At 36.3% G+C, this 22,495-nt stretch overlaps 3 protein-coding genes across 8 annotated transcripts; 1 reads left to right on the top strand and 2 right to left on the bottom strand.

Annotated features, from left to right (window-relative positions):
* Positions 1-611: 611 nt before the first annotated feature.
* Positions 612-8,463, bottom strand: LOC113210990 (golgin subfamily A member 1). Of its 4 annotated transcripts, none has more exons than XM_026429211.2 (11): positions 8,300-8,463; positions 7,479-7,932; positions 7,318-7,406; positions 7,106-7,234; positions 5,763-6,053; positions 5,505-5,684; positions 3,433-3,780; positions 3,257-3,358; positions 3,013-3,168; positions 2,641-2,934; positions 612-2,552 (listed from the first exon to the last, which is right to left on the bottom strand). In XM_026429211.2, exons 2-11 carry the CDS (start codon positions 7,906-7,908, stop codon positions 2,397-2,399), a joined length of 2,175 nt encoding a protein of 724 aa, XP_026284996.1. In that variant the 5' UTR covers positions 7,909-7,932; positions 8,300-8,463; the 3' UTR covers positions 612-2,396. The 4 variants fall into 4 exon arrangements, with proteins under 4 accessions (XP_026284996.1, XP_026284997.1, XP_026284998.1 ...); XM_026429212.2 differs by lacking the exon at positions 8,300-8,463 and adding an exon at positions 8,025-8,239 and having other exon boundaries at positions 7,479-7,949; XM_026429213.2 differs by lacking the exon at positions 8,300-8,463 and adding an exon at positions 8,025-8,239.
* Positions 8,464-9,056: 593 nt separating this feature from the next.
* On the top strand, positions 9,057-17,313 carry LOC113210998 (dynamin-binding protein). 3 transcript variants are annotated; one of them, XM_026429230.2, is made up of 15 exons: positions 9,057-9,300; positions 9,596-9,694; positions 9,771-9,948; positions 10,041-10,162; positions 10,235-10,371; positions 10,472-11,850; positions 11,945-12,145; positions 12,236-12,306; positions 12,530-14,035; positions 14,322-14,510; positions 14,610-14,799; positions 14,871-15,018; positions 15,110-15,323; positions 15,462-15,515; positions 15,730-17,313. In XM_026429230.2, exons 2-15 carry the CDS (start codon positions 9,605-9,607, stop codon positions 15,916-15,918), a joined length of 4,668 nt encoding a protein of 1,555 aa, XP_026285015.1. In that variant the 5' UTR covers positions 9,057-9,300; positions 9,596-9,604; the 3' UTR covers positions 15,919-17,313. The 3 variants fall into 3 exon arrangements, with proteins under 3 accessions (XP_026285015.1, XP_026285014.1, XP_026285016.1); XM_026429229.2 differs by having other exon boundaries at positions 9,058-9,300; positions 12,521-14,035; XM_026429231.2 differs by lacking the exon at positions 15,462-15,515 and having other exon boundaries at positions 9,058-9,300; positions 12,521-14,035.
* Positions 17,314-17,399: 86 nt separating this feature from the next.
* On the bottom strand, positions 17,400-22,489 carry LOC113210999 (transcription factor Dp-1). Its single transcript, XM_052265925.1, has 8 exons — positions 22,380-22,489; positions 22,040-22,281; positions 21,782-21,950; positions 21,494-21,703; positions 21,207-21,355; positions 21,045-21,127; positions 20,866-20,949; positions 17,400-20,766 (listed from the first exon to the last, which is right to left on the bottom strand). The coding sequence occupies exons 1-8, from the start codon at positions 22,461-22,463 to the stop codon at positions 20,546-20,548; spliced, it is 1,242 nt and encodes a 413-aa protein (XP_052121885.1). The 5' UTR covers positions 22,464-22,489; the 3' UTR covers positions 17,400-20,545.
* Positions 22,490-22,495: the final 6 nt, after the last annotated feature.

Here is a 22,495-nt window from a genome sequence, read left to right as displayed (position 1 = left end):
GCCCCGCCCCGCCCCGCCACGCCCCCGGACTCTGGCCGGTCGGTCTGATGCTGCTGGTCCTTTCCCGCGCTCCCTGCTGCATGAGTCAGGCCGGGCTTTGGTCCGCATCAATTACCTCATTGCCTCGCGCGCGACGCGGCGCCGGGAAACAAAGCATTGTCATCGCGCTCGTCTCGCGTCGCCGAGTGAGCGAGTTCGGTGAATCCTCCCCTCGACCCCCTTCTTCCCATCGCCCTCCACACTCGCACTCGCGTACAGTGAGTGAGTATGCCTCCTCGAACGTACCGTGCAGAAAGGTACGGAAAGGAACGGGCTAGAAGGGCGTGTGATTTCAGATTGCAGTCGATAACTGCCGGTTCTCGAGCGGATTTCCTCCTGACGGGTGATCGACACCTGCATTCCCTGAAGCTTGCTCGGATATCTTCCCCGCTCATTTCGACCGTCCACGACGATCGGAGCCGTCGTTAGGCGTGTCCGGTCCAACTCGTTTGAATCGAACCGCTGCTGAAGCTAAGGAAACTTGAACGAAAAGCGCCCCGCGTCCGGGATGCGGGCGGATTGCAGAAGGTCGCACAAACACGAGCACTTAATAATTCAATGTGGTACAGTGATTGAATGGGTGTTGAGTTTATTCGACCTCGTTAAATACAGTAGTAAAATATAGTTTAAGGTATATAAAGTCAAATCACTATGACAAATCCGAAAATTTTGCTTCATTTCAACAGACTTATTTCCAACAGCAGTGGAATTGACTTGTTGTGGAAGCGGTAGATAATTCATCAATTGTTACAAATAAGTCAAAATGTTTTTGTCCCTTTGATTGTATCCTAAAAGGACCAAATTAACGTGGTTCACACATTTCACTTGTTTCACTCTTTGATGTAAGTGATAAAAACAAAATGAAAATAAACTGGGGGAAAATAATACTTATAAAGAGTGAGAACATTTACCCACTTTTCATCTTACTTATCTTTCAGTGCACTCAATACAGGTTGGAAATGGTTTTACCAACCAACATGACAATAGATATTTGGTCCCTCATCCCCAAAAGTTTGTTAGCTCGAGGAATAGTTATTTCATTTTAATTTTAAAAAATCATGATACTCTGGAGAAATTATTGATATAATCCAGAACATATCTTCACCGTGTTATACAGGGTGGTCCATAAACCCCTTCCTTTATTTTGCTTATACTGTACCGCATGCGGTAGTGCGGGCGGGTTGCATACTCACACGGGGCCATAAGGCGCCGTGCGGAGCGACGGCAGGCAAGCCCGCCCGCCACGCCTGCATGCGGTACAGCATAAGCAAAATAAAGGAGGGGGTCTTTGGACCACCCTGTAAGTTAGTTAAGACTGTGTCAAATTTACAGAGTGTAACTCTTGATTCTTTGTGATAGACCAGATTCTTTGGCAGACATTGAAATTAATGACAAAGCTGCTCATTTACTAACAAGCTATTTTGAATCTAGATTATAAAGAAAATATTCTATGGGAATGAAAATAATAGATAGAAATACAAATAAATCTCACTCTTAAAATATAACAGTAGGCCTCAATACTAGGTGGGGTGTGGTTGGGATGCTTGCAGCACAGTTAACATTCTTTGATCAATCTCATCTATTAAAGACTAGAAAATAAGGAAACAATGTTGCTAGAGCTAGAGTGTATCACACTAAGTGTTCAAAGATTGCTCAATTTTAAAACAGTTTCAATTTCAGTTTAAATTGACTACATATAATCATATCTTTGTATAAATTAACAACAATAAGAGATTAAAACAAAGCCGATAAAAAATGCATTTTTAAAGGACGGAAGATAACATGGTCTAAAGTTATGTTAAAATATGAAATAAACTTAAACATAACAAAACAAGCAGGTGCATGGCACGTGGACAAGATAGAGGACTTGTTGACTAAAGGTACCACAGTCATACAGAATAATTAACCTACTTATTCTCTCAAGCATATCCACAGAAATCTCCTCAAAATTGGATTACATACATCCAATACTAACATCTTGTTGTCTTGACTTGACCACAGGAAACTATGCATTGTTTTTGTTTTTTTGTAAAGATCATTGAGAAATGTCCAGTGCATTACACAGCCCATGCAATCCACATAGAGCAATTGCTTTCTAATGTGAGTACATATATATTAATCACAAGTATATGAACACATTGATCACATTTCAGGAATTTCAGGAATTTGATAAAATGAATCTTGTGAAATATAGCCAAATCAGCTTAGCATAAATCACAAAATCACAACTCCATAAAGCTAGAAAAAAAATGTGAGGGCAAAATGGAATATTTTAGCTTACATTACATGATTCAATAGAAAATTAGTTACCACAACAGAAACGGATAGTTTAATTTTAAAAATGAATGTAATTATAATTAACTGGGACGAATAGTTTTAGCTGTTTGGCCAAATCCAAGGTTAGGTCGAGAGCCAAACCAAGACATTTTCCACTCCAATGTTTCTTGAAGAAGTTTTTCTTCTTCTGGAGAGAAATGAAGAAGAGTTGCAACAGCTCTGGTTAAATGTTTGGCCTGGATCAAATCAGACAGAGAAACATTAATTAAGATTAGAAATGCTTCAAATAAAGGTAAACAATTTAGAACAACACACTCCACAAACCTCATATTCCCGACTAGTGAGAAATTTGATGAGCACATGCTTCAGGTACTGAAAATTCACATCATTACTTCCTTCAGAGCTAAAAGCTGCTCCTGCTTGTTGTTGTAATCTTCTTTGAGAAACCTGATGGCTTGAGCTTGGGGCAAGTACAGCAGCAGAAGTATCATCAAGGGCTATGCCGGTAGTTCCATTGCTTTTTGTAATATCTCCACCATAACCATCTGGATGCAAATTCAGTTCTTTTTGAAGTGTTTTCTTCATATCACCTAATCTTTGCTGAAGCTGTTTGATAGACTGCTCAACAGAAGAAAAAAACACACATAAGCAAAATTGATTGAGAGTTGCATTTCCATTTGTATGGTCATTCTGTACCTTATTCTTATCAACAAGTTGGGATTCAAGCTCTGAAACTATGTCCTGCAAATCCTTGTCTTGATTGGATTTGGCAATATACATATCCCTTTCCTTTTCTAGTTCTTGCACTTCGATAGTTATTTTATCATTTTGGCTTTGAACTTGGGATATTTCCTGTGCATAAAATTCAAGTTAGTAAAAGGGAAAACGAAAAATAAAAATTCAGAACCTTTACTTATAACAAACAATAATTTTGACATACTTTGTCCTTTGATGCAATACTGCTTTCCAGTACTGCTACATAACTCTTTAGTTCTAAAATTTCATTTTGCTTAGAGTCAATACATTCATTAGAATTGTGTACCTGTAAAAGTTCATAATTTAGATAAAATAAGAACTTTGATAAGGATTTAAGTAATTCAGTTTATAAGTTTTTACCTCATCAGAAATTGTATTTGCTCTCAGCTCAGCAGCTTCCTTTGCACTCCTCTCTGTATTCAAGGCAGTTAATATTTCAGCACACTTTAACTTTTCTGCTTCAAGCTCACATTGGAGAGTGCTTATTTGCATTTTAGAGGAGTCAGCGGTAGATTTCATCAACTTATGTAAGTCTGAAATTTCTTCTTTGAGTTTTTTTACTTCAGCATCTGACTTGACTTGAAACAATTCCATTTCAAGTTTTTGTGAGGATAATGTTTCATTCAGTCTTTTTACTTCTTCTTCTAAAGAATTTCTAGTCTCCTTCAGCTCCACAGAAACTTCAGTCTTCTCCATCAATGCTGCATCCTGCCAGACAAATAAAAACACATGATGAAGCAAACAAAAAAAACGACACAATAAAAAATAACACATCAAAACGAAATGTCTTAGTGTGATCTGTTTGCTGTTTGAGAGCATTGATAACTGTATTCCTCCATCACACGTCAAGTTTTAAAATTGGAAATGGTCATACAGAGGCTAAAGTGAAAATGTTAGGGTTTTAGAAGCAAGAACAAACTAGATGTACAAGCTCTGAACACACAAATAGAAGCAATGTTGTTCTTAGTACATATTTAGTGGGCTTACCAATACATACAGTGTGGTAGAAAAGAGAGAGAAAGAGGGACATAGGGGTGAAAGGGAGATTGCTACAGTAGTTCCCATCTTTAAAACAATTTAAAAAAAGCAACTAAAAACAAAAAATTTATTAAGAGCCAGCCTCATAGTGTAATAATAGAAAACAATCAAATTAATTAATAAAACTACAAAGATAATACCAAAAGATAACTATTCTACGAAGTAATCTAAAACGAATAACAGTTTTAAAAAGGCATCTAGGTAACAGACAACAGTAGAAATCCTAGATGACCCATTATGGTGATAAAACCTAGAGTTGAAAAAATACTAAGAGGTAATCATTTTGTTTTCGTTAAGACCATCATTGACCTGTTAGTTTATGGGTATCTTGGCTAGACATCTGACAACTCCATGTAATGTTTTTCATGCAAGCACCCTTCAAGGAGTTTCCATGTTTAGAAGACATAATGAGCTTTAATGAGCACACTGATTCAATACTACAATAATAACACAAAGAATAAAAGACAACTGCATGCAAAATGTATTAAAAAATAAACCATCAGTCACACTATGCAAATGGACTATATAACTTTTTTAGTGACATAAAAAGGAATCCATTTTTTTTTTTTAAATAAAGTTCTTGGTATCACTCCTTGCCAATGTAAGTCTGACACTTAAACCAAGTAGTCTCTTCATCTGAAGACTCCATCTGTAAAATGTAATGTAAAATAAGCTGGAAATTTCCAATTGTGAAGAGAATGTCAAGACACCCAGATTGAAGAAACAAATAAAATCAAAATCAGACCAAAAATACTGTCTAGTCTAAAAACCTGAGTGGTGCACATTGTATGCTGAAATACCTACAATCATTGATGATCACTGATTAACAATGAATATGGCATGTACACTGAACAATCAGCATGAAAATGTCATCCAATTCCCAAAATTATCCGTCTCAAAGGATATTGTAGCAAAAAACCATAACATGAGCATTGATGAGATGATTCCTGGTGATTGTTGATAAATCAGTGTACATGTCATGAACACTGATAAATCATTAATCATCTATGATTGCTGATATTTCACCATAGAATGTACACTGTTCAGTTTTCACAGTATACCTCTGGCCTACTATATTTTATAACTTAATGAAACACAAAGTGACCAGAAGGGGTATGCCTCCTGTGTGTAGAAGGGAGGTGTAAAGGTGTAATAAATCTATTGCCAGTACCAGCAAATGCATAGAACTTAATGAGGAGGAGCAGGGTCGAATTTCTACAGGTCATGCAAAATTACAATTGAAACCAATTACCTAAATGCATGCAAACCAAACAGGCACTTTAAATTCAATACCATTAGTCTTATAAAATGAGTATGAGAAGGTGAAAAGAGTTCCAGGTCAAAGGCAAACTCACAGTAGAAAATATCTTAGAGAGAATGTGAAAAACACTTACAAGTTCACTTCGAATTTGTTCAAGTTCTTGGGCCAATGTGCTTGTTTGCAGAGCTCCCTCTGCTGCAGTTGCCAGCTCAGTTTCAAGTTGATGAACTCTTGCCTGAAGTTGCTCACATTCTTTTTCTGTCCTTCTTCTCTCTGCACCTTCTTCTGCAGCTTGCCGGCACAACCGTCCAACCTAAAATTGAACTTTGGTTAAAAGTGCGAAATTGGATTATAAATTAAAAATATAGTGCTATTTGTGTGGGAATCTTACTTGTGTTTCTAGTGATGTTATTTTACTACTCCAAGAAGACTTAATGTCAGCTAAATGCAGGTGAGCTTCCTCAAGGCGTCTTTCCAAGAGGGTCCGCTCTCCTAAAAGCCCCTGAATTCTTTCATCAATTGATAGTGGAGCACCAAGTGCCACACAGTCTGCACTTGTTCTCCTTTCTAAAACAGCAACTCTGTCACAAAGATGGCGAACATTTTCTTCACTTTGAGCTAACTCACTTCTGAGAGTTGTTCGTTCTTGCTCAGAGGAATGCCGCAAAGTCTCCATTTCATCCTGTACCATGAAAGAAGAAAATTAATCACCAGGCTCAACCGATTTAATGTCAAACATGATGTATGAGAAAACAAAGTACTAGCATAAATCAACTATCGTCAAAGTTCTACCACCATGCCTGTAATTATACCACATGCAATATGGAAAATATTGAGTGTTGTTTACAAAAAATAATGTAAGACAAACATGCAACAAGGACATTACTTATGTAAAGTGAATGCACAATAAGACAAACCTTCATTCAATTCATTAGCTTCTCTAATAGCTTCAGGTTATGTAATAATTGATGTTGCTTCAAAAGATATAGTAATTGATGAAACACCAAACGAAAAACGAAAGCCTGGGGATGCAAACTGATGGACGTGATCTTCATTGTTCAGGATCACAAATTATTGATGAAGAACTAGTAGACACTTGCTAGCCAAACCAGTCATATGGTGCAACGCATAGCCCAAAAGAGTAGAATAACACAAAAAATCCAAAAGCCATGATACACTACAATCAGAAACCTATGAAAACATGCTTTTGAAACAATTGATTAAAACAAAATGAGGCAGACCAATTATTGAGTGAAGTATGTTGTGCATTGATTTAGAGAGAGACAACAATGGTAAGAGAGAAGGAAAATGTAAAAAATTGTAAAAATTGTAAGGAAAAGGTAAAAAAGTTAAATAACAACAAAAATGTGTTGTCTTTTCCCTTTTTGTTCTCATGAGTCTTTTGGAAATCTATTATACAATGACTCCCACTACCTGAATCATGTGTTTCAGGTTGTAACTAAATAAAAAATTAGGAGTTCTGATCAGTCTTACTTCTTTCCTTGATCATCCAAATACTGAATAGTTCACAGAAAACTCTAATAAGCCTTGCACAATGTTTTTTAAAAAGTTGGTTTGTATGAAGTGCACTGTGTTATTAAAGCACTAAATAGAGCTGTCAAAATGCGGTGTTGACCTTTGAAATGATAAGCAGTGAAAGCAGAGCTCAATCAAAACGAAAAGTTCTCTTTTTTCCCTTTTAACATGGGAAATGAAAATTAGTTACCTACTAACCTGAATGTTGCTGATTTCCTCTTCAAATCGTCGCAAACGCGCAACTTCTAGTTTAAGGGTTGAATTCTGGATATTCATCTCTTTCAGTGAGTTGATTCTTTCTGACAGCTCTCTCTCTTTTGCTAGGAGCTAAGTGAGACAAATAGTAACATCAGATACAGCAACGACCAAACAAGTTGTAACGTAATATTTCTTTGTAACCCACAACCTACCAAATGTTTAATTTTTGACATTTCTTGTGACTGAAATCCTTCAAGCTGCTCTTTTTCTTCTTGAAATTTGCAATATTTTTCTTTAAATTCTGAAAATGTAAAATTTCTTGGTAAGATTCACCCAAGACTATGACACACATTTTAATATTGAAATTACTGACCTTCAGCCAATTGTAGAGATTTCTGTAGCTGTTCAATAGTTTTCTCATTTAAGAGTTTTTCATCATCTTTAGATTCCAATTGTTTTTTCCATTCTCTGTCTTTCTCATCAAGTTTCCGTTTCCATTCAATTTCTAGCTTGCCCAGTCTCTTTTTCCATTCTTCTTCCCGCTTGTCAATCAACTTTACATCTCGTTGAGATAACGACTTACAGTCATCCTGGTTTATTTCGCTACTATGATCAATGAACTCTGGTGATTGAGAGTTCTCCTCACGAATTCCATCAATTGACAAGCTGCCAACACTTGATGTTGATCCTTGACGAGAATGTCTTCCTTTAAATGTGGTCTTATTTTGGGGTGTACCACCTATAATTCTTGACACATCACTCCCAGTTTCCTCACGTATTTTGTTTTTAAGGCCTTTAAACATTTTGACTTAAAAACAAAATGACTCCTGGAAAAGACATTTTCCTAATCAAAATACAAATCAAAACATTCCAATACATGAGACATACATATTACTTTGTCAAGAAAGCTATTTCTTACTGATAAGTACCATAACCAATGTGACTGGTTATCAATCAAATAATTCTTAAATCGTTTCAAAGCGAATATATTTAAAAAAAATAATGCCATAACATAAGTAGGTCTTCACTGAAATAATTTAGTGCAATCGAACACGTATGCCAGAAAAAAGTCCATGGCAAGATAGTTGATGACACACACATCTGCTAGTTTTATCATTGAGTTACGTCAGCCAGACGGCCTTCGTAACTGTAGTTCTAGTTTCTCCTCCTTGGAAAACTTTTTGAACCAATTACCTGGATTAACTTAATTGCCTATCAAAATGTAGGGCCGGGCATCATGCATTTAATCACAACTGCGCCTGTGACATATGTGTCTGTTGACGTTAGTTGTTGTTTCTAGCAGACGGCTTCGTTGCATAACCTCCATTGTCTGTCATCTGTCATGTGACACAAATTATTTCCTTGTTGACAAAAGAACAACGGCGCGCGCCTGGAGATTGTCTTTTGATTTTGGATGTCGCAAAACTTCCCTTTAGCTTGCGAAGGCTTTTTATTAAATGCATCGATGCGCATTAGTACATTTTTTTTACCAAATTAAAATGCGACCGGGAATAATGTCATTTATTATTATATTTTTTTAGGATGGGGGGAGGGGAGGGGCACATGGGTGGCCAGGGGGTGGCAGGTGGCAAGGCTAAATGGCTTTTTCTTTGTCCAGCCGGTCCAGCCTTGAGTGATAATGGGTATGCAGCCCCGGAAGGACCGGAATCGCTGATAGCGCCGGCGCGGCGGATGCTGAAAAAGCCTTGAGCATTATCGTGGAGTGGCGGGGAGGCATGAACTCGGGGCAACGCATACGCATGCTACGCATGCAGCATTGTGTCTGCATTTCTGCCCTGAGAAAGCTCAAGTTTGCGAGCAAACACTCAGAAACTTCAAACCGTTCAAACCACTTCAACAAACCTGACGCATCGGGAAATTGGAAATCAAGAGAGCGCGCCAGGAGCCGGAAACCCACAAACCCACCGGTAGTGGCGGTCAACTGCGGTCAGTGGTCCTCCCTCCTGTCTCTTCTGTAAAGAAAAGTGAAAGCACCCAATGACAATGACAGCAACAACCCAAACAAGCTGTTTGATTGATAAGAGTAGGTTAAGATATGGAGCGAAATTATAAAATTTTGCACTGATAGGAGGCTTTACAGTGGCTTACAGGTTGATAGATGACGTCTCCTAACACGAATGGACAACTAGGTGTAGAGAACGGAAAGGTTTCGTGTGTCGAAGTTCGAATTGAAGGTACTTTGAAAGTTTATAAGCATATCCGTCTGCTTCAAAATTATTCTTGTTCAATTATAGTGCTATTTGTGCGTTTTTCACTGCACCCAACTTCATCAGGCTTTCAAGTCCACTATTTTTACTTATTACTTATAATATTTTTACTTATATTACTTTTACTTACATTTTAAGATTTATACATACTAGCTTTTTATTATAAATGTAAATCTGCTGTTGGACTGTGTGATTGTCATTTTCTCAAACAACAGAAACAACCCTATATGCCGGCCTGCCTTTCATGCCTTTTCTCTTGTAGCTTAAAACAATGGAAGCTGGTAGCATTACAAAAGTATTGAAAGATGTATTTACTACAATGGAAGGAGAGCTTAGTCTCTCCAAAGGTGATATTTTCCAAGTAAGTGTTCTGACAAAAATCTCCACTCAATGACTGGCAGCATTACTCATTCAATCTCTCAATTCTCTCTCCACAGGTCATTAAGCCAATCGACAAGTATTGGTGCTACGGAAATTCCATTGGTCGAATTGGATTATTTCCCTCGGATCAGCTAATTCCTGTTGAAACACCTGAGCTTAAAGACAATGAAGAACTTTTCCTTGCAATTGCTGATTTCTCAGGAGAACAGGATGGAGATTTGAGGTTTTATAAAGGTATCTCTTCTATTTATTTGATTTAATTAAAAATTTCTTTCTAAGCAGTTGGGACTTAATTGTAAGTGGTCACTTCATGATTGTTTTTGCAGGTGAATTTATTATTGGTGAGAAAAAATTAGATGAACACTGGTGGTATGGAAAGATTAGCCAAAATCGCACAGGTGTTTTTCCTGACACATTTACATGGCTTATAAATTCTTCACCTCGAAAGGTATAGTTGATTAAATTAATGTTTTGTGCTTCTGACATCCCTGAATGCATATTTTGAAAACCCCCTTAACAGGCTCAGAGAAGCAAAACTGCCATGAATGTCAAAGCACGAGTTAAAATAAGTTTGAAAGCACAACTAGAAGAAGAAATAGATCTTTGTGTGGGAGACGTTGTGACTATTATTGAGGAAACTGATAAAGGATGGTACAGGTACATAATATGATTTAGGCATGTTCGACGTCTACCATCCTTGAACTTTCTGAACAAAAGTAAGAGATTTAATATTAATCAGTTTTTGTTTTTTTTTAAGGGGCATTTGCGGGGATCGGAGTGGAATTTTTCCAGCAGCATATGTCACATTATTAGAGGAGACACCAACAAACCAGGCTGATTTAGATGATTCTATACCGAAAAGTGTTTTTAGTGACAACTCTGGAATTCTTCACTGCACCAACACTTTCAACTCAACATTTAACAATGAAAATAATACAAAGAGTCTCCAGAACTGTTCCAACAATGTTGAGGTGGAGTCATTCTCTAAGGATCTAATGTCATTCTCTCCTGAAAAGGAGGCAAGGCCTATGCAATCTAAACCAAATCCTGTAAATTCAGACGACGAGATTTTTAAGGATGACTATTTTAAACTCAACATGCCATCAATGTGTTCAGAGAGTTACAACCTTGAGGGTCATTCCCAACGGTCAGATTTGGCTATAAGAGGTGGCAGTTCATCATATCTGACTGAGCTTGTAAGTGAACTAGATGATGGCAATATTCAACCATATGGCATGACTCTCTATCCCTTTTATGCTCAGTATGCTAATGAGTTGAGTTTTCATGAGAATGAAATTGTTCATCTTATCCGCTATATTGACGATGGTTGGCTTGAAGGAGAAATTGATGGAAGGAAAGGTATTTTCCCAGTAAGTTATGTCAACATACTAGTAGATTGTGATAGAGGCTGGAGAGGCCCTGTGTTGAACCAAATAGACAACGCTGATACTCACCAAAGTCTAACGCCTAGATCATATGCCAAAGTAATTTATAATTTCGATGCTCAAATGAATGGAGACTTGTCTGTGAAAGAAGGAGAAACTGTGATGGTAATGAATATTATTGATAAAGACTGGTATGAAGTGCGGAATCAGTCTGGGCTTACTGGCCTGTGTCCTTCCAATCACTTGACATCACAAAGTGTCTCCCCTCCTGGAACTTTATTCAGATCTACTAGCTTTACCTGCACCCTGGAGCCCTTATTGAGTATTCAAAAACCAGCACCTAGGACCTTTGAGCCTCACGACTTTTCAGTGGAATTCAGAAAGAAAGAAAATAAAGTGGATGATTTGATAACAAGAAACCTCTCTGGATTAGATGTTATACCATTGAAAAGAAGATCACCAATTGAAAAAACATTCATTGATTACAAAGAAGAACTCAACATTGTCAAGGTTCAAAGTGACAAGAATGATGAGGAACTTGAGCAACATGACTTTTCTAATAGCAACAAAGATAGATCTGATATTTTGGAAGATGTAGACGATCTTAAACCACCAAACTATCCTCCACCACCTCCCCCGGCAGATGCTGTTGAAGTATCAAATGGAATGTTTGAACAGGTTGTCAAAGATATAAAACCATTACCAACAGTACTTCCAAACACACATAATGATCAACCTACTATCATTCAAGGTAAATAAGAAAAAAAGAAAGAATTCAAAGTTGTATTTAAATAGTTAATGTTGGACTTATAGATTTTTTTATGTTAATTATTTTTTTCCAACAGAAAATAAAATGAAGCATAGATCTGCTCCTCCCATACCTCTACCTCCCAAACCATCATGTCCTAAACGCCCTCCTCCACCATCCAGAAGATCTAGTATTGATCGGGCACCACATAGACCTGCTCCTCCTGTTCCTGTTGCTGGTCAGACGCCTGTGCGGAAGAGCTTGAAAAGATTGCCAAGACAGACATCGGCTCCATGTGGTAAAAATTTTGCATTTCTTAAGTTGTGTAGGTAATGCTTTTATTGGTAGTTGTCATAAATATTGTAAAATATTGCTCCTATTATTCTAGTGCTGTCAGATGATGTAAATGATGTAGACGACATAAGGGAACTCCTAACAAAGAAAGAAAAGCAGCTACAGGTTTGTAAATTTAGCACATCTCAAATAGAGATTAGTTAAGTTTTTATCTCTTAATCTCAATGATAAATTTTTGACATGCTTCTAAATGGAATGGGTTTGTAAGTAACTTCTCTTCATAATGTAACTTTTATGATGATTCTCCCACTTTCATAAGTTAATTGGGTATATTCATTGTGATTTTTTTCATTTACAAGTTATGTGTCTACACCTACAGGAAATCCAGATGGTGCACGAGGAAGTTGAAACAGAATTAGAAAAAACTGAAGGAAATGATCAGCGTGCAGAAGAGTTGCGTCAATGTGGGGCAATGTATGAAAAGAAAATGCGAAGACTGAAAATTGATATTCATCATTTTAAGAGTAAACTGGACAAAACAGAAGCTGAATCGTCTACCCATCAGACATCTTCAGAATGCACAGAACAGATGAAAATCAAAATGAAGGAACAGAGGCAAAATGTGATATCAGAACTTGTGATGACCGAGAAAGAATATGTTCGAGATCTGAAGATGACATATGAAGTCTTTAATTTGCATAATCCTACAATGCTTGAAGAAAGGGGTATTGATGTGAAGGCGTTGTTTGGAAATATCCTAGATGTAATGCATGTCGCAGAAAATTTTTTGGACTCTCTTCAATTTGCTATGAAAGGCCAATCTGATGAAAATCAGTGCATTGGACCAGTTTTCCTCAAACATGCAGATTTTATCAAAAAAGTTTACAGTGAATACTGTGCAAATCATGAAAATGCACTATGTTTACTTGATAAATACAAAACAGTCCCAGGGGCACAAGCAGTTTTTGACAAAGCAATGGAAACTCTAAGATACCAGGTTACATGTTTTAACGTAGGATCTGTCCTCATTAAACCAGTTCAGAGGCTTTTAAAGTATCCACTGATTCTTAATGAACTCATCAAATGTACAGAAGACCGTCATAAAGATAAACATGATTTGTTGAAAGCAGTCAAAGTTTTCACCAATATGGCATCTGATATAAACGAATATAAGCGTAGAAAAGATATTGTGTCTAAATATTTAGGTGATGGTACTTCTACTCTAGCGAGAAAGATGGCTAAATTAAACCTTCACTCAGTTGCTAAGAAGTCATCTCGCCTAAGTGCAAAATTATCTTCGACTCTTGGCTTAAGCTTAGCTCCAAAAGATGAATTGTTCTTGGAGCAAGAGCGTTCATTTCATGCTCTTGAGAGGACATTACGCCTTTTAGTACGTAATCTTGATGTTCAACTAAATTATCTGAATGAAGAAGTCACAGCTTTATTTCATTTGGGAGAAGTTTTGGCCACATTTTATATGGAGCGTTCTAGTGATCAAGATGTAGATGAATTCAGAACTACGCAGCGACTCATTTTAAGCCAATATTGGGATGAATTTAAAATTGTTGTTGAAAGAAGAGTGACTGCTCCTCTTATGACTTTAATTGAACTTTTCCAAGGTCCATCCAAGTTAATTGAAAAAAGAAATGATAAGCTTCTGGATTATGATAATTGTTTAGCAAAAGCTGATAAAAATAAAGAAAACAGACAACTGCAGGAGGAATTACAAAAAAGCAAAAATAATTATGAAGCTCTAAATCAACAGCTTTTAGAAGATTTACCGGTGCTGATTAAGTCAAGCACTGAGATTCTAGTTGAATGTTTGTCTTCACTGCTTGGATCTCAAAAACTGTTTTCAGGGAAAATAACAAAGCAGTATTTACATCTGATGGAGGTATATAAATTCAAAAGAGTTAAGGTGGATTTACGATCGCAACGCAGCCAGCTTATCTTAAACGCTAGCGTTGAGTTAACGGTGGAGAAATGGTCCGAACAGGGTGACGACAGGGAGAGTGACCCTCCGAGCGTTGTTTTAACGTTAGCGGTTGAGCTACGCTTGCGGCGTTGCGTTCGTAAATCCACCTTTAAAATTCTATAACTGCCAATTTGTTTATTATTTTGTACAGTTTTTAAGTTTGTTCCAATCTTTGAAAGCTTTTTTTTTTTTTTTTTAATGACAGATTCCCTCACTATCTTTAGCCACAGGAGATGCTGTAGAATCTTTTGCAGTAAAACACTTCCTTGTGTGTAATCAACTTGGACGCTTGAGTTTTTCATCAAAAGCTTTTAAGGAAACAGGAGGAAACAGCAGGAAATCTCTTAAAACTTCTCCTAATTTGAACCGGCAGCTTGGGACTGATGGTCAAAAGGTACTTACTTTGCTTCATGTGCCACCAGCTAGGTAGCTGCTTTCTTTACTCAGAGAGAGTAGTCAAATTTCATACTTTCTTTGCTTTTCATCTCTCCAGTTGGAGCAAAGTGCAAGTCAAAGAGCTTATCTGCAAAGCAGATATGCCTCCAGTAAATTATTTAGTACCATCGAAGATCATGTGGCTGCTGATCCACTAGACCTTGCTCTCAGTAAAGGCCATTTGGTGGGAGTTATCAAGATGCAAGACCCAATGGGGAGCTCCCTGCGTTGGTTTGTGGATAATGGAGGTAAGTTTATATAACAATCTAGAGTTAGTCACATAATTTTGGTTTGACTAAGTGTTTTTATTCTTGGCTAGTGGCTCAGGGATTTGTTCGGAAAGAGTGTCTTGAAGCAATTTCGTCCAGACTCTCGCTTTCTCCATCATCAAGCATCAATTCAAGCATAAGTTCTTGTGCTTCTTCGTCCCCAAATAAGCTTCGGCCTGACTCAGCACTGAGCAATAGGTCAGTAATTAAAATACACTGTTGCATTTGTCTTCTCATCAAGTTGTTTGTTTGAAGACTAGCATTGATGTTATGCCTGTTGCCTGTTCAGGTCATTGGATCATAGCCCACGTCAGTCACTAAGCCCACCTAAACCTAAGGGAAAATCACCTACACCAACCAGCAACTTGCCGCCATCTTATGAAGAAGTGACAAACACAGCATGCAACCGAGCATTGTATGAAGAAGTACCTTTTGAGTCAGATGATCACTATGGACCTGTTTTAAATGCCTCTGGTGAAAACAATATTTATGAAAATATTCAAGTGAGTGCAATAATTTGTTTTACCTATTCTAAACTAAGGCTTCTTTTTATTTGTGTGCTTTCATGTCATACATTTGTGTCGCTCAATGCTTTGTTATTAGCCCTTATTGCATATCTATTCCTATTCTGAATATTGCAGATGCTAGATGAAGTTGAGAATCAAGAAGAAGATTCCACATGTGATGTAGATCAGGTAAAGGCTTTCAAAATGTTCTTTATGCTTACGTCAATGTGCTTTCTTATGCCTATTTGTTAGTCTTCAGTGTGACTTGACTTGCTTTCATTTCCTCATATGTTTGTTTATTTTTCTTTAAGTTCATAAATTTTAAATATGTTTTTCTTTCTTTTTTTCCCAGTTTTATTTTGTCCTACATGATTTTTTTTAACTTAATTGTATTCTATTTCAGTTCTACTATGCTCTGTATGACTTTGAAGGTATGGGTCCTCAGACCTTAGCTCTCAAGGAGGGACAAGTTGTCAACATTTTACAAAAGCAGGACGTGAAAGGGAACAAGGAATGGTGGCATGCTGAGGATAGGTATGGAAGGAAAGGGTACGTTCCTGCAAGTTATCTTAGCCCCTACACAGACTCTTAAGAATGATTTGGCTTAGGCTACTGTTTTGTTCACTTTGCCTGTCTAGTTCTTATTTATTCTTCTAATATCCTACATTTCGTGTAAGTCTTCCATTGTTAGTACCTATTTTGCCTTCCAGAACTTCCCACTAATCCTGAGCTAGAAAGCCACTGACAGCATTTCTGAAGTCCTGTTGCAAAACGCACATTTTCATCTCATGCTGGAGCTTTTTCTTCTCCCCTTTTTTTGTATCTTTGAAATTTATTAATTTAAAGCAAAGATCCATGCCACCCATGTAAATTTAATCATTATTTTTGATTTGGTTTGAACCTTGACTGAATTTTTCATTGTTTGTTTGAAGTTAACTTAAACTTAATTACTATATTCTATTCTTCTCCAGGATTAGATTGCATTTTGTACTTGATTCCTGTTGAAATGACTGAACAGTTATATTTTGTATTAGAGATGTATGCATCTTTCTGAACTAAGAATGAACTAGAACTCTCGTGCAGGTACTTATGAATAATCTTTTGTCGAAGTACGTGTCTTATTACATGTTTTTCCGTTGGATGTCGAGAGTCCCTTTCGTTTGTATGCCAGTGAAACGGAGGTTGCTTACTGATATTATTTATAAAATATACTTATTGGTAGCACATATAAGTTTGTAACAGTATATAACATTGTACGGTACACCTGCCATTTATATTAGTCACTGAATTACTGTCTATCAACTTTTAGTTTTTATCAATCAAGTGTCTAATGTGTTATAGGTAATTATTTTTGAACTTTATTGAAAATGAAATCTTACTATGGAGTTATCTTATAGTTCTTTGTTTTATGCGCCAGACGCCAAAGTATCTTAACTTGTTTTGGTGTGTTCTAGTCTCTGAAAATGAAATCAAAATGTGCTGCTATTTCAGGTCATTGGAGTAAGATTATGAATATTGGCTCATTGTTGCCATAAAATGTCAATGGGATCTTACTTTGTAAATAGTAAGATCATATATATTTTTTGATATATGTAGTTTTATTTGTTGGGTATTTGTTGGGCTCCATTATTTTCAAATGCAATTTTGTAGCATGCCTCGTATTGTGAAAATTGGTTGTTGTAAGAGCATTGTTGTTTGTTTCTGCTCTGTGTTGTTGAATTTTGTTATTTATAATTGTCTGGAGTGATTTTAAGGCTTAAAGTCTCAAAAAAATCCTAAATTCAGTAAGGCACATATTAGTACCTCTTTGGTCAACGGTGACTTATTTTTGTACAGGTCTTAACGTTGTGAAAAAGAACATTATCGGAGTTTGTTTCCTATATACACATGCTTAGAGCACCAGCTTTTTATGCTTATAAACTCAATGATGAATATGTTTAAATTAAATGTATTGTCACATAGAATAAACAAAAAAAATACTCCTGTATTTTTTGAATTTCTTTTCATCTACTTGTTTCCTGACTCAGGCACACAGTACTGTACACATTAAAAATGTTCATAGAAAGACACATGTTAAATACAGAGACTGTATTTCAGTATTCAGTTCTAAACAGTTGAATGTTTCAAGGATAACAAGAAAGAAACTGCCCATTAGGTAAAAGGTAGGTCATGAAGGTATAGAACAAAACAGATTAGACAATTACAGAGTTTTCACCATTGAAAAGCATTGTTCACCTGTAAATGGCTAAGTGTCTAGTAGAAAGAGAGTTAACAAAATACATCTACTAGATGGGAAAAAGAAAAGCAACAATAAACTGTACAAATGATTCCTGCTTTGTTCAATAAGTGAACAGAATTAACCAAATTGCATTTAGATTGTTACTCTAAATTGCTAATTTTAATCCTAAGTGATTCTATTTATTGAAAATCGGTTTATGCCACATCAAGTAACACATACTTTGCACTCCAAGGCATGATGAGTCACTATACTACTCAGTACAATGGGTAACAAAAGGAGTGCTCACACAATCTTAATAAATCATCTCATCTCGACGCAAATAATCCACCATTTCATACAATATCTACAATTGTTGTTATTGTCCTCATAGACATCATGCCTTCATGTCCAGGGTAAAAATAGCAATACGTGAGATCCAAACAAATTTTTTTTAAAAACAAAAAACGGAGCGACACAGGTTTTGGTCTCCTCTGAAATTTGGTCATTACTGCAGTACTTGGTCTCACATACCACAATGAACTGTGATGGATGGTATTTTCCATAACTGAATATATACTTTATCAAAATATAAGTATCTCATGCATGTCATACTTTGATAAGACAATAAAAACACTTCAAAACAGTTGCTTCATAACTAACGACGTAATCCCCAAAAGTCGCAAATGATAAAATTGAGTACAGTTCAACTGCCACTGAAATACTGCAAAACAGAATGGTTGTCATAGGAAGGCAGTAATTTTTTTAATTCCCATGGGTAACTGCAAAATTCAACACCCTGGTAAGTGAAAGTAAAGTGGAAGCAAGGTTTTTCTGGTGTAATATTAAAGGCTTCACTCATCAAAATGGGAAGATTTCACAATCTGACACACTCAGTAAAATGCTACAAAAAGTGAGTTAAAAGTAAAATAAAATACTAACTTGAAGTATAGGTAATGTGACTAGTGGATCAAAATAGTAAAAAGAGTATTCATACTTTTTGAAAAGTTGCAATTGAACAGAAAATATCTACTTTGTCAAGACAAGTCTTTGTTTCACAAATGGCATGAGAGACATTACCCTGATTCATCTCCAGAAGGCATTCCTTGAGGCATTAATTTGTACATAAAAATTATAAACACCCTTCCCTTGAACTTTGAGAAGAATTAAGCTAACTAACTAACTTCCAAAAAATTATATCTTTGTACATGCTGATTTGTTTCTCATTTCATTAGTTTATACAAAATAGTAACAAATATTCTCAGCCAATAGGCTAGGCTACACAGGTGCACAGGTTTCATACAGGGTGATGGGAACAGTATCTGTTCTCATCTCTGCCTGAGTGACTATCTTACACAGTATTGTCTACATCATCAAGGGTGTAACAACACAAAGACAAAGATCCAATCCATCTCAAAGTCTGCCTACTACTATATATTCTACCATAATTGTAACATGCTTAACTCATGATCCTATTGCAAGGGTGTATGCCAAAATCTGTAAGTAAAAATGTCAGCTTTGAGAAATCCTTTAGCTAAAAAGGTAATATACATTAAGAAGAAAGAGGGGAAAAGGGAACTTTTGGAGTGCTTTGAGCTAAGTTACCTTGCTGAACCAGAACAGAAGACTGAAGGTAAGGTGTATAATTAACAGTACAAAATAAGAAAGTTGTTCTTTATAAATCAGAGCCCTTAGAATCATGTTGAACTACTTCAATAATTCCAAGAATATGGATTTATGTACAGTGACCTCCTAAGTTACAGCTTGTTTAAAAGAATGAAATAGTTAATATTAAGAAAGCATGAAATTGCTTTGGCTATATACAGACTAATTTTGTAAAAAGGGAGAAACAAAACTATTAGGCGGTCAGAATGACAATGCATACTAACTTGAGGTAAAATTCACTTAGGTACTTCTTCCATAGAGCAGGTTGTAACTAGTATTATTACTGTGTATGTACTGAAATAGGTAGGATAAGAATCAGTGCATTTGCATTGTACTTCTAGAAAAGCCTAAAATATCAAATTTTATCCTTCATAAAAATAGAATATGAGAAGTCTATCATTACATCAGAAACAAAAGTGAATATCTTAAACATACACACCTTGATCAATGAAGGGCATGTTCAGAGCAGATCTATTTTAAACCTCAGAAAGCATATTGCTCCTCTCACTCATAGGTCTGCACAGAGCTGATACATTGGAGATTACTTCACATCCATAAAATTACTTCACATTCATAAAATGAATTACAATGAAAAAGTCCTACTGACATGTTTAAAAAAAGGAAACAAAAAACAACTAGATGTGAGATTATTCAAGCCTCTTATCCGCATGGAATACTTGAATTAAATACAAACATACAATCAAAGTTGAGCATGTTTCATTACTGTTCTAGTAATGCAGATGGGTTTAGTGCATTTCAGAAAATCTACTTAGACCACTTCACTCACGGTGTAAGTAATGGTCTCAAAGTAAATTTGTAGATAAGGCTTATTGTCAATAAAGCTGATGAATGAAAGACTTTTAGACAGCAAGTTACTGAACTTCTAGATGATGAACATTTTATGATGTTTAGCAGACAAGGAATGAGTTACCACAATGAGTTAGGAGAAATCTGTATAGGGGACTGAAGGACCTTAATTCGGGGTAATGTTCCCGAGTAATTAGCAGGTAGAAGTTTTTGCAGCTCCCCATGACCACACAAATAAGCTTTCACAATTTACAAAATACTGAATTCATATTGCACTTCACAAGAAAATAACACTTACTGGAAATGTTATTTCACAAGCAGAAAATTAAAACTTAAGAACTGGTGGATGCAAAGCTTGCTCAGCTTCAAAACCCCAGACACTGGCACACATTTATGGATCTCCCTGTGTCTGAAGACCTTTCTATAGAAAAAGGCCTGACTTACAAATACAGGGGAAACATTCCAGGCCTCCGTTTCACCAAACTGTTGGACTGGTTAATGTACAAAAATATCTCTTTCACAAGGCTTTTCACTAATGCATTTCCACGTCACTTGACATTTCAGAGTCATCATCAGAATATGTCTCAAGTGATGGAGAAAGGGGTTCTTCAGACAGGTCAGTGTGTGAAGAATGACGAGAAAGGCCCATAGGTGTATCAAACTCATCAACCAAAAATGATGCATTCACTGAAGATGAGCTTGGACCAGCAGATAACTCAGGCAGATCTGGTTCAGTATTTCCTTGAGCTAGTTCTAATAGGAAAAAAATTAAAATAGAAGTATGTTAGATAATAGTACAAGATTTGTATAAAACAAATTGATTGATTTTTCTATTACAAGACGTGTACTTACGAACGACGTAGTTCTCTAGTGATCGAGGAACCATACTCTTTGCTTTTAATAATTCTTCATCAGTACATTCTCCCTTATCAAGACCTAAGATAGAGAAACAATTTCATGCATCAAAAAATATGGTTTTGAAATGAACACATTTGAAATCAAATCGTCTAGCAATGCAAATAGAATCTTACCAAGCACCATTCCCATTCTTTTAAGAACTTCAATATCATCATGAATTTCAAACTTATCATCAAAATTAAAGAGGTATTCCATTCTGTAAAATAGATTGGGTGATATTAGAGAAAAGCTCCAATAAACCAACTATATATACTTGGTAAAACCTGAACACGTACTTGTCATTAGAAATTCTGCAATCAATGACAGTTTTCTTGCTGGTATTGACAATGATGAATGGAAGCTGAATAGCTGTATTGGGAGCTGGAACTCCATATTTGCTCTCTTGACCCCTGTTTCGTTCAACAAGGTTCTTGAAAGAAATTTGCTGTAAAAATAAACCATATTAACTGTGGAGTACAAATGGTGATTACCCACAAGTTATCTTGGTAAAGATGGTTGCAGTGACAGCAGTTGGTTAACATACTTAAAGTAAAAGTACTTAGTAAAGTAAGTAAAGACTCACCTGAAGAATCAATTCATGTAATTGTTGAGTTTTTTGCTTAATACGTTCCCCAATAAGATGCTTATCCCTTTCTAGGGATGTGCACTCCTGAACTGAATTTGTGGGCAATCCCAGCCACCGGATTTCCTTCTTCTCTTTTGAAATTATATTCATAGCCATCAAGACATTTAAAGCATCATAAACTCTCCTCCTGATATTCTTCTGATCATACTGTAAAAGTAATGCATTTTATTCTGAGTCCATGCCACTTTTCATGTACAATGTTCAAGTGTTTAGAAAGGGAAGTACCTGATCAGAAGGAGAGTTGTTGTGCAGGTTTGAAGGATTAGTAAATTCAGCGACAAGTTCATCGGCAACCTCATTGTAAGAAGTTGAGCCCTTTTTCCTTACTTTTTCACATACTTTCATTGAAAAGTGCCTCAGACCCTTTCCAACTTTGTCTGATTTCCTTCTTTTACTGCAAAGTAAATGTTGACAATGAAGTAAAGACTCAAGTGCTGAGGACATTGAGAGGGTAAAGCACTACAAAAGTTCTGATAGACTTACTATGCAGGCATGTGGTCTGGTTCAATTTCTTGCCTTTTCCGTGATCCACTATGATCTAGGATGGGAGAAATATAATTTTTGTTCGATTGTTGCTGAAGTTGTTGTACCACAGGTTGTGATGTTTGTTGAGATTGTACCACTTGAGTCTGCTGTTGTTGGATTGGAGCTTGAGTTTGAATAATATTAGCAGATGTGTGCGAAATGTTCGAGCTAACTATTCGTTGCTGAGATGTTAACATTTGCTAGAAAAAAAAGTGATTGTTTTGATTCAACAAACTTTTATAGGTGCTAAGAAATCATACCATCCTGAATAAGTATTACAACAGTGCAAAGGACTTACCATTTGTGCAGGTGTGAGAGTAATAGTTTTGGGTATACTGCTCATTACCTTCACAGGACTACCTTGAACCGTTTGAAGAGTCATTACTCTAGGACCTATAAAAATTGGATAAAAAT

This window comes from Frankliniella occidentalis, unplaced genomic scaffold, assembly GCF_000697945.3.
Source record: "Frankliniella occidentalis isolate FOCC.00 unplaced genomic scaffold, Focc_3.1 Scaffold32, whole genome shotgun sequence".
NCBI lineage: Eukaryota > Metazoa > Arthropoda > Insecta > Thysanoptera > Thripidae > Frankliniella > Frankliniella occidentalis.
Note: the sequence above shows the minus strand (reverse complement) of the source record. Positions and strands in the feature narration are given on the sequence as shown.

Excerpts from the sequence above, each read along its gene's own strand:
- LOC113210999 (XM_052265925.1), bottom strand. The coding sequence starts at position 22,463 with ATGACTCTTCAAACGGTTCAAGGTAGTCCTGTGAAGGTAATGAGCAGT. Across the intron at positions 22,282-22,379 it reads CTCTCACACCTGCACAAATG|CAAATGTTAACATCTCAGCA; the intron begins GTAAGTCCTTTG and ends TTTTTTTTCTAG. Across the intron at positions 21,704-21,781 it reads ACAACTCTCCTTCTGATCAG|TATGATCAGAAGAATATCAG; the intron begins GTACTTCCCTTT and ends TTACTTTTACAG.
- LOC113210990 (XM_026429211.2), bottom strand. The coding sequence starts at position 7,908 with ATGTTTAAAGGCCTTAAAAACAAAATACGTGAGGAAACTGGGAGTGAT. Across the intron at positions 3,781-5,504 it reads AACAAATTCGAAGTGAACTT|GATGCAGCATTGATGGAGAA; the intron begins GTAAGTGTTTTT and ends TTTGTCTGGCAG. Across the intron at positions 2,935-3,012 it reads AACTTGTTGATAAGAATAAG|TCTATCAAACAGCTTCAGCA; the intron begins GTACAGAATGAC and ends TCTGTTGAGCAG.
- LOC113210998 (XM_026429229.2), top strand. The coding sequence starts at position 9,605 with ATGGAAGCTGGTAGCATTACAAAAGTATTGAAAGATGTATTTACTACA. Across the intron at positions 9,695-9,770 it reads CCAAAGGTGATATTTTCCAA|GTCATTAAGCCAATCGACAA; the intron begins GTAAGTGTTCTG and ends CTCTCTCCACAG. Across the intron at positions 14,800-14,870 it reads TTGGTTTGTGGATAATGGAG|TGGCTCAGGGATTTGTTCGG; the intron begins GTAAGTTTATAT and ends ATTCTTGGCTAG.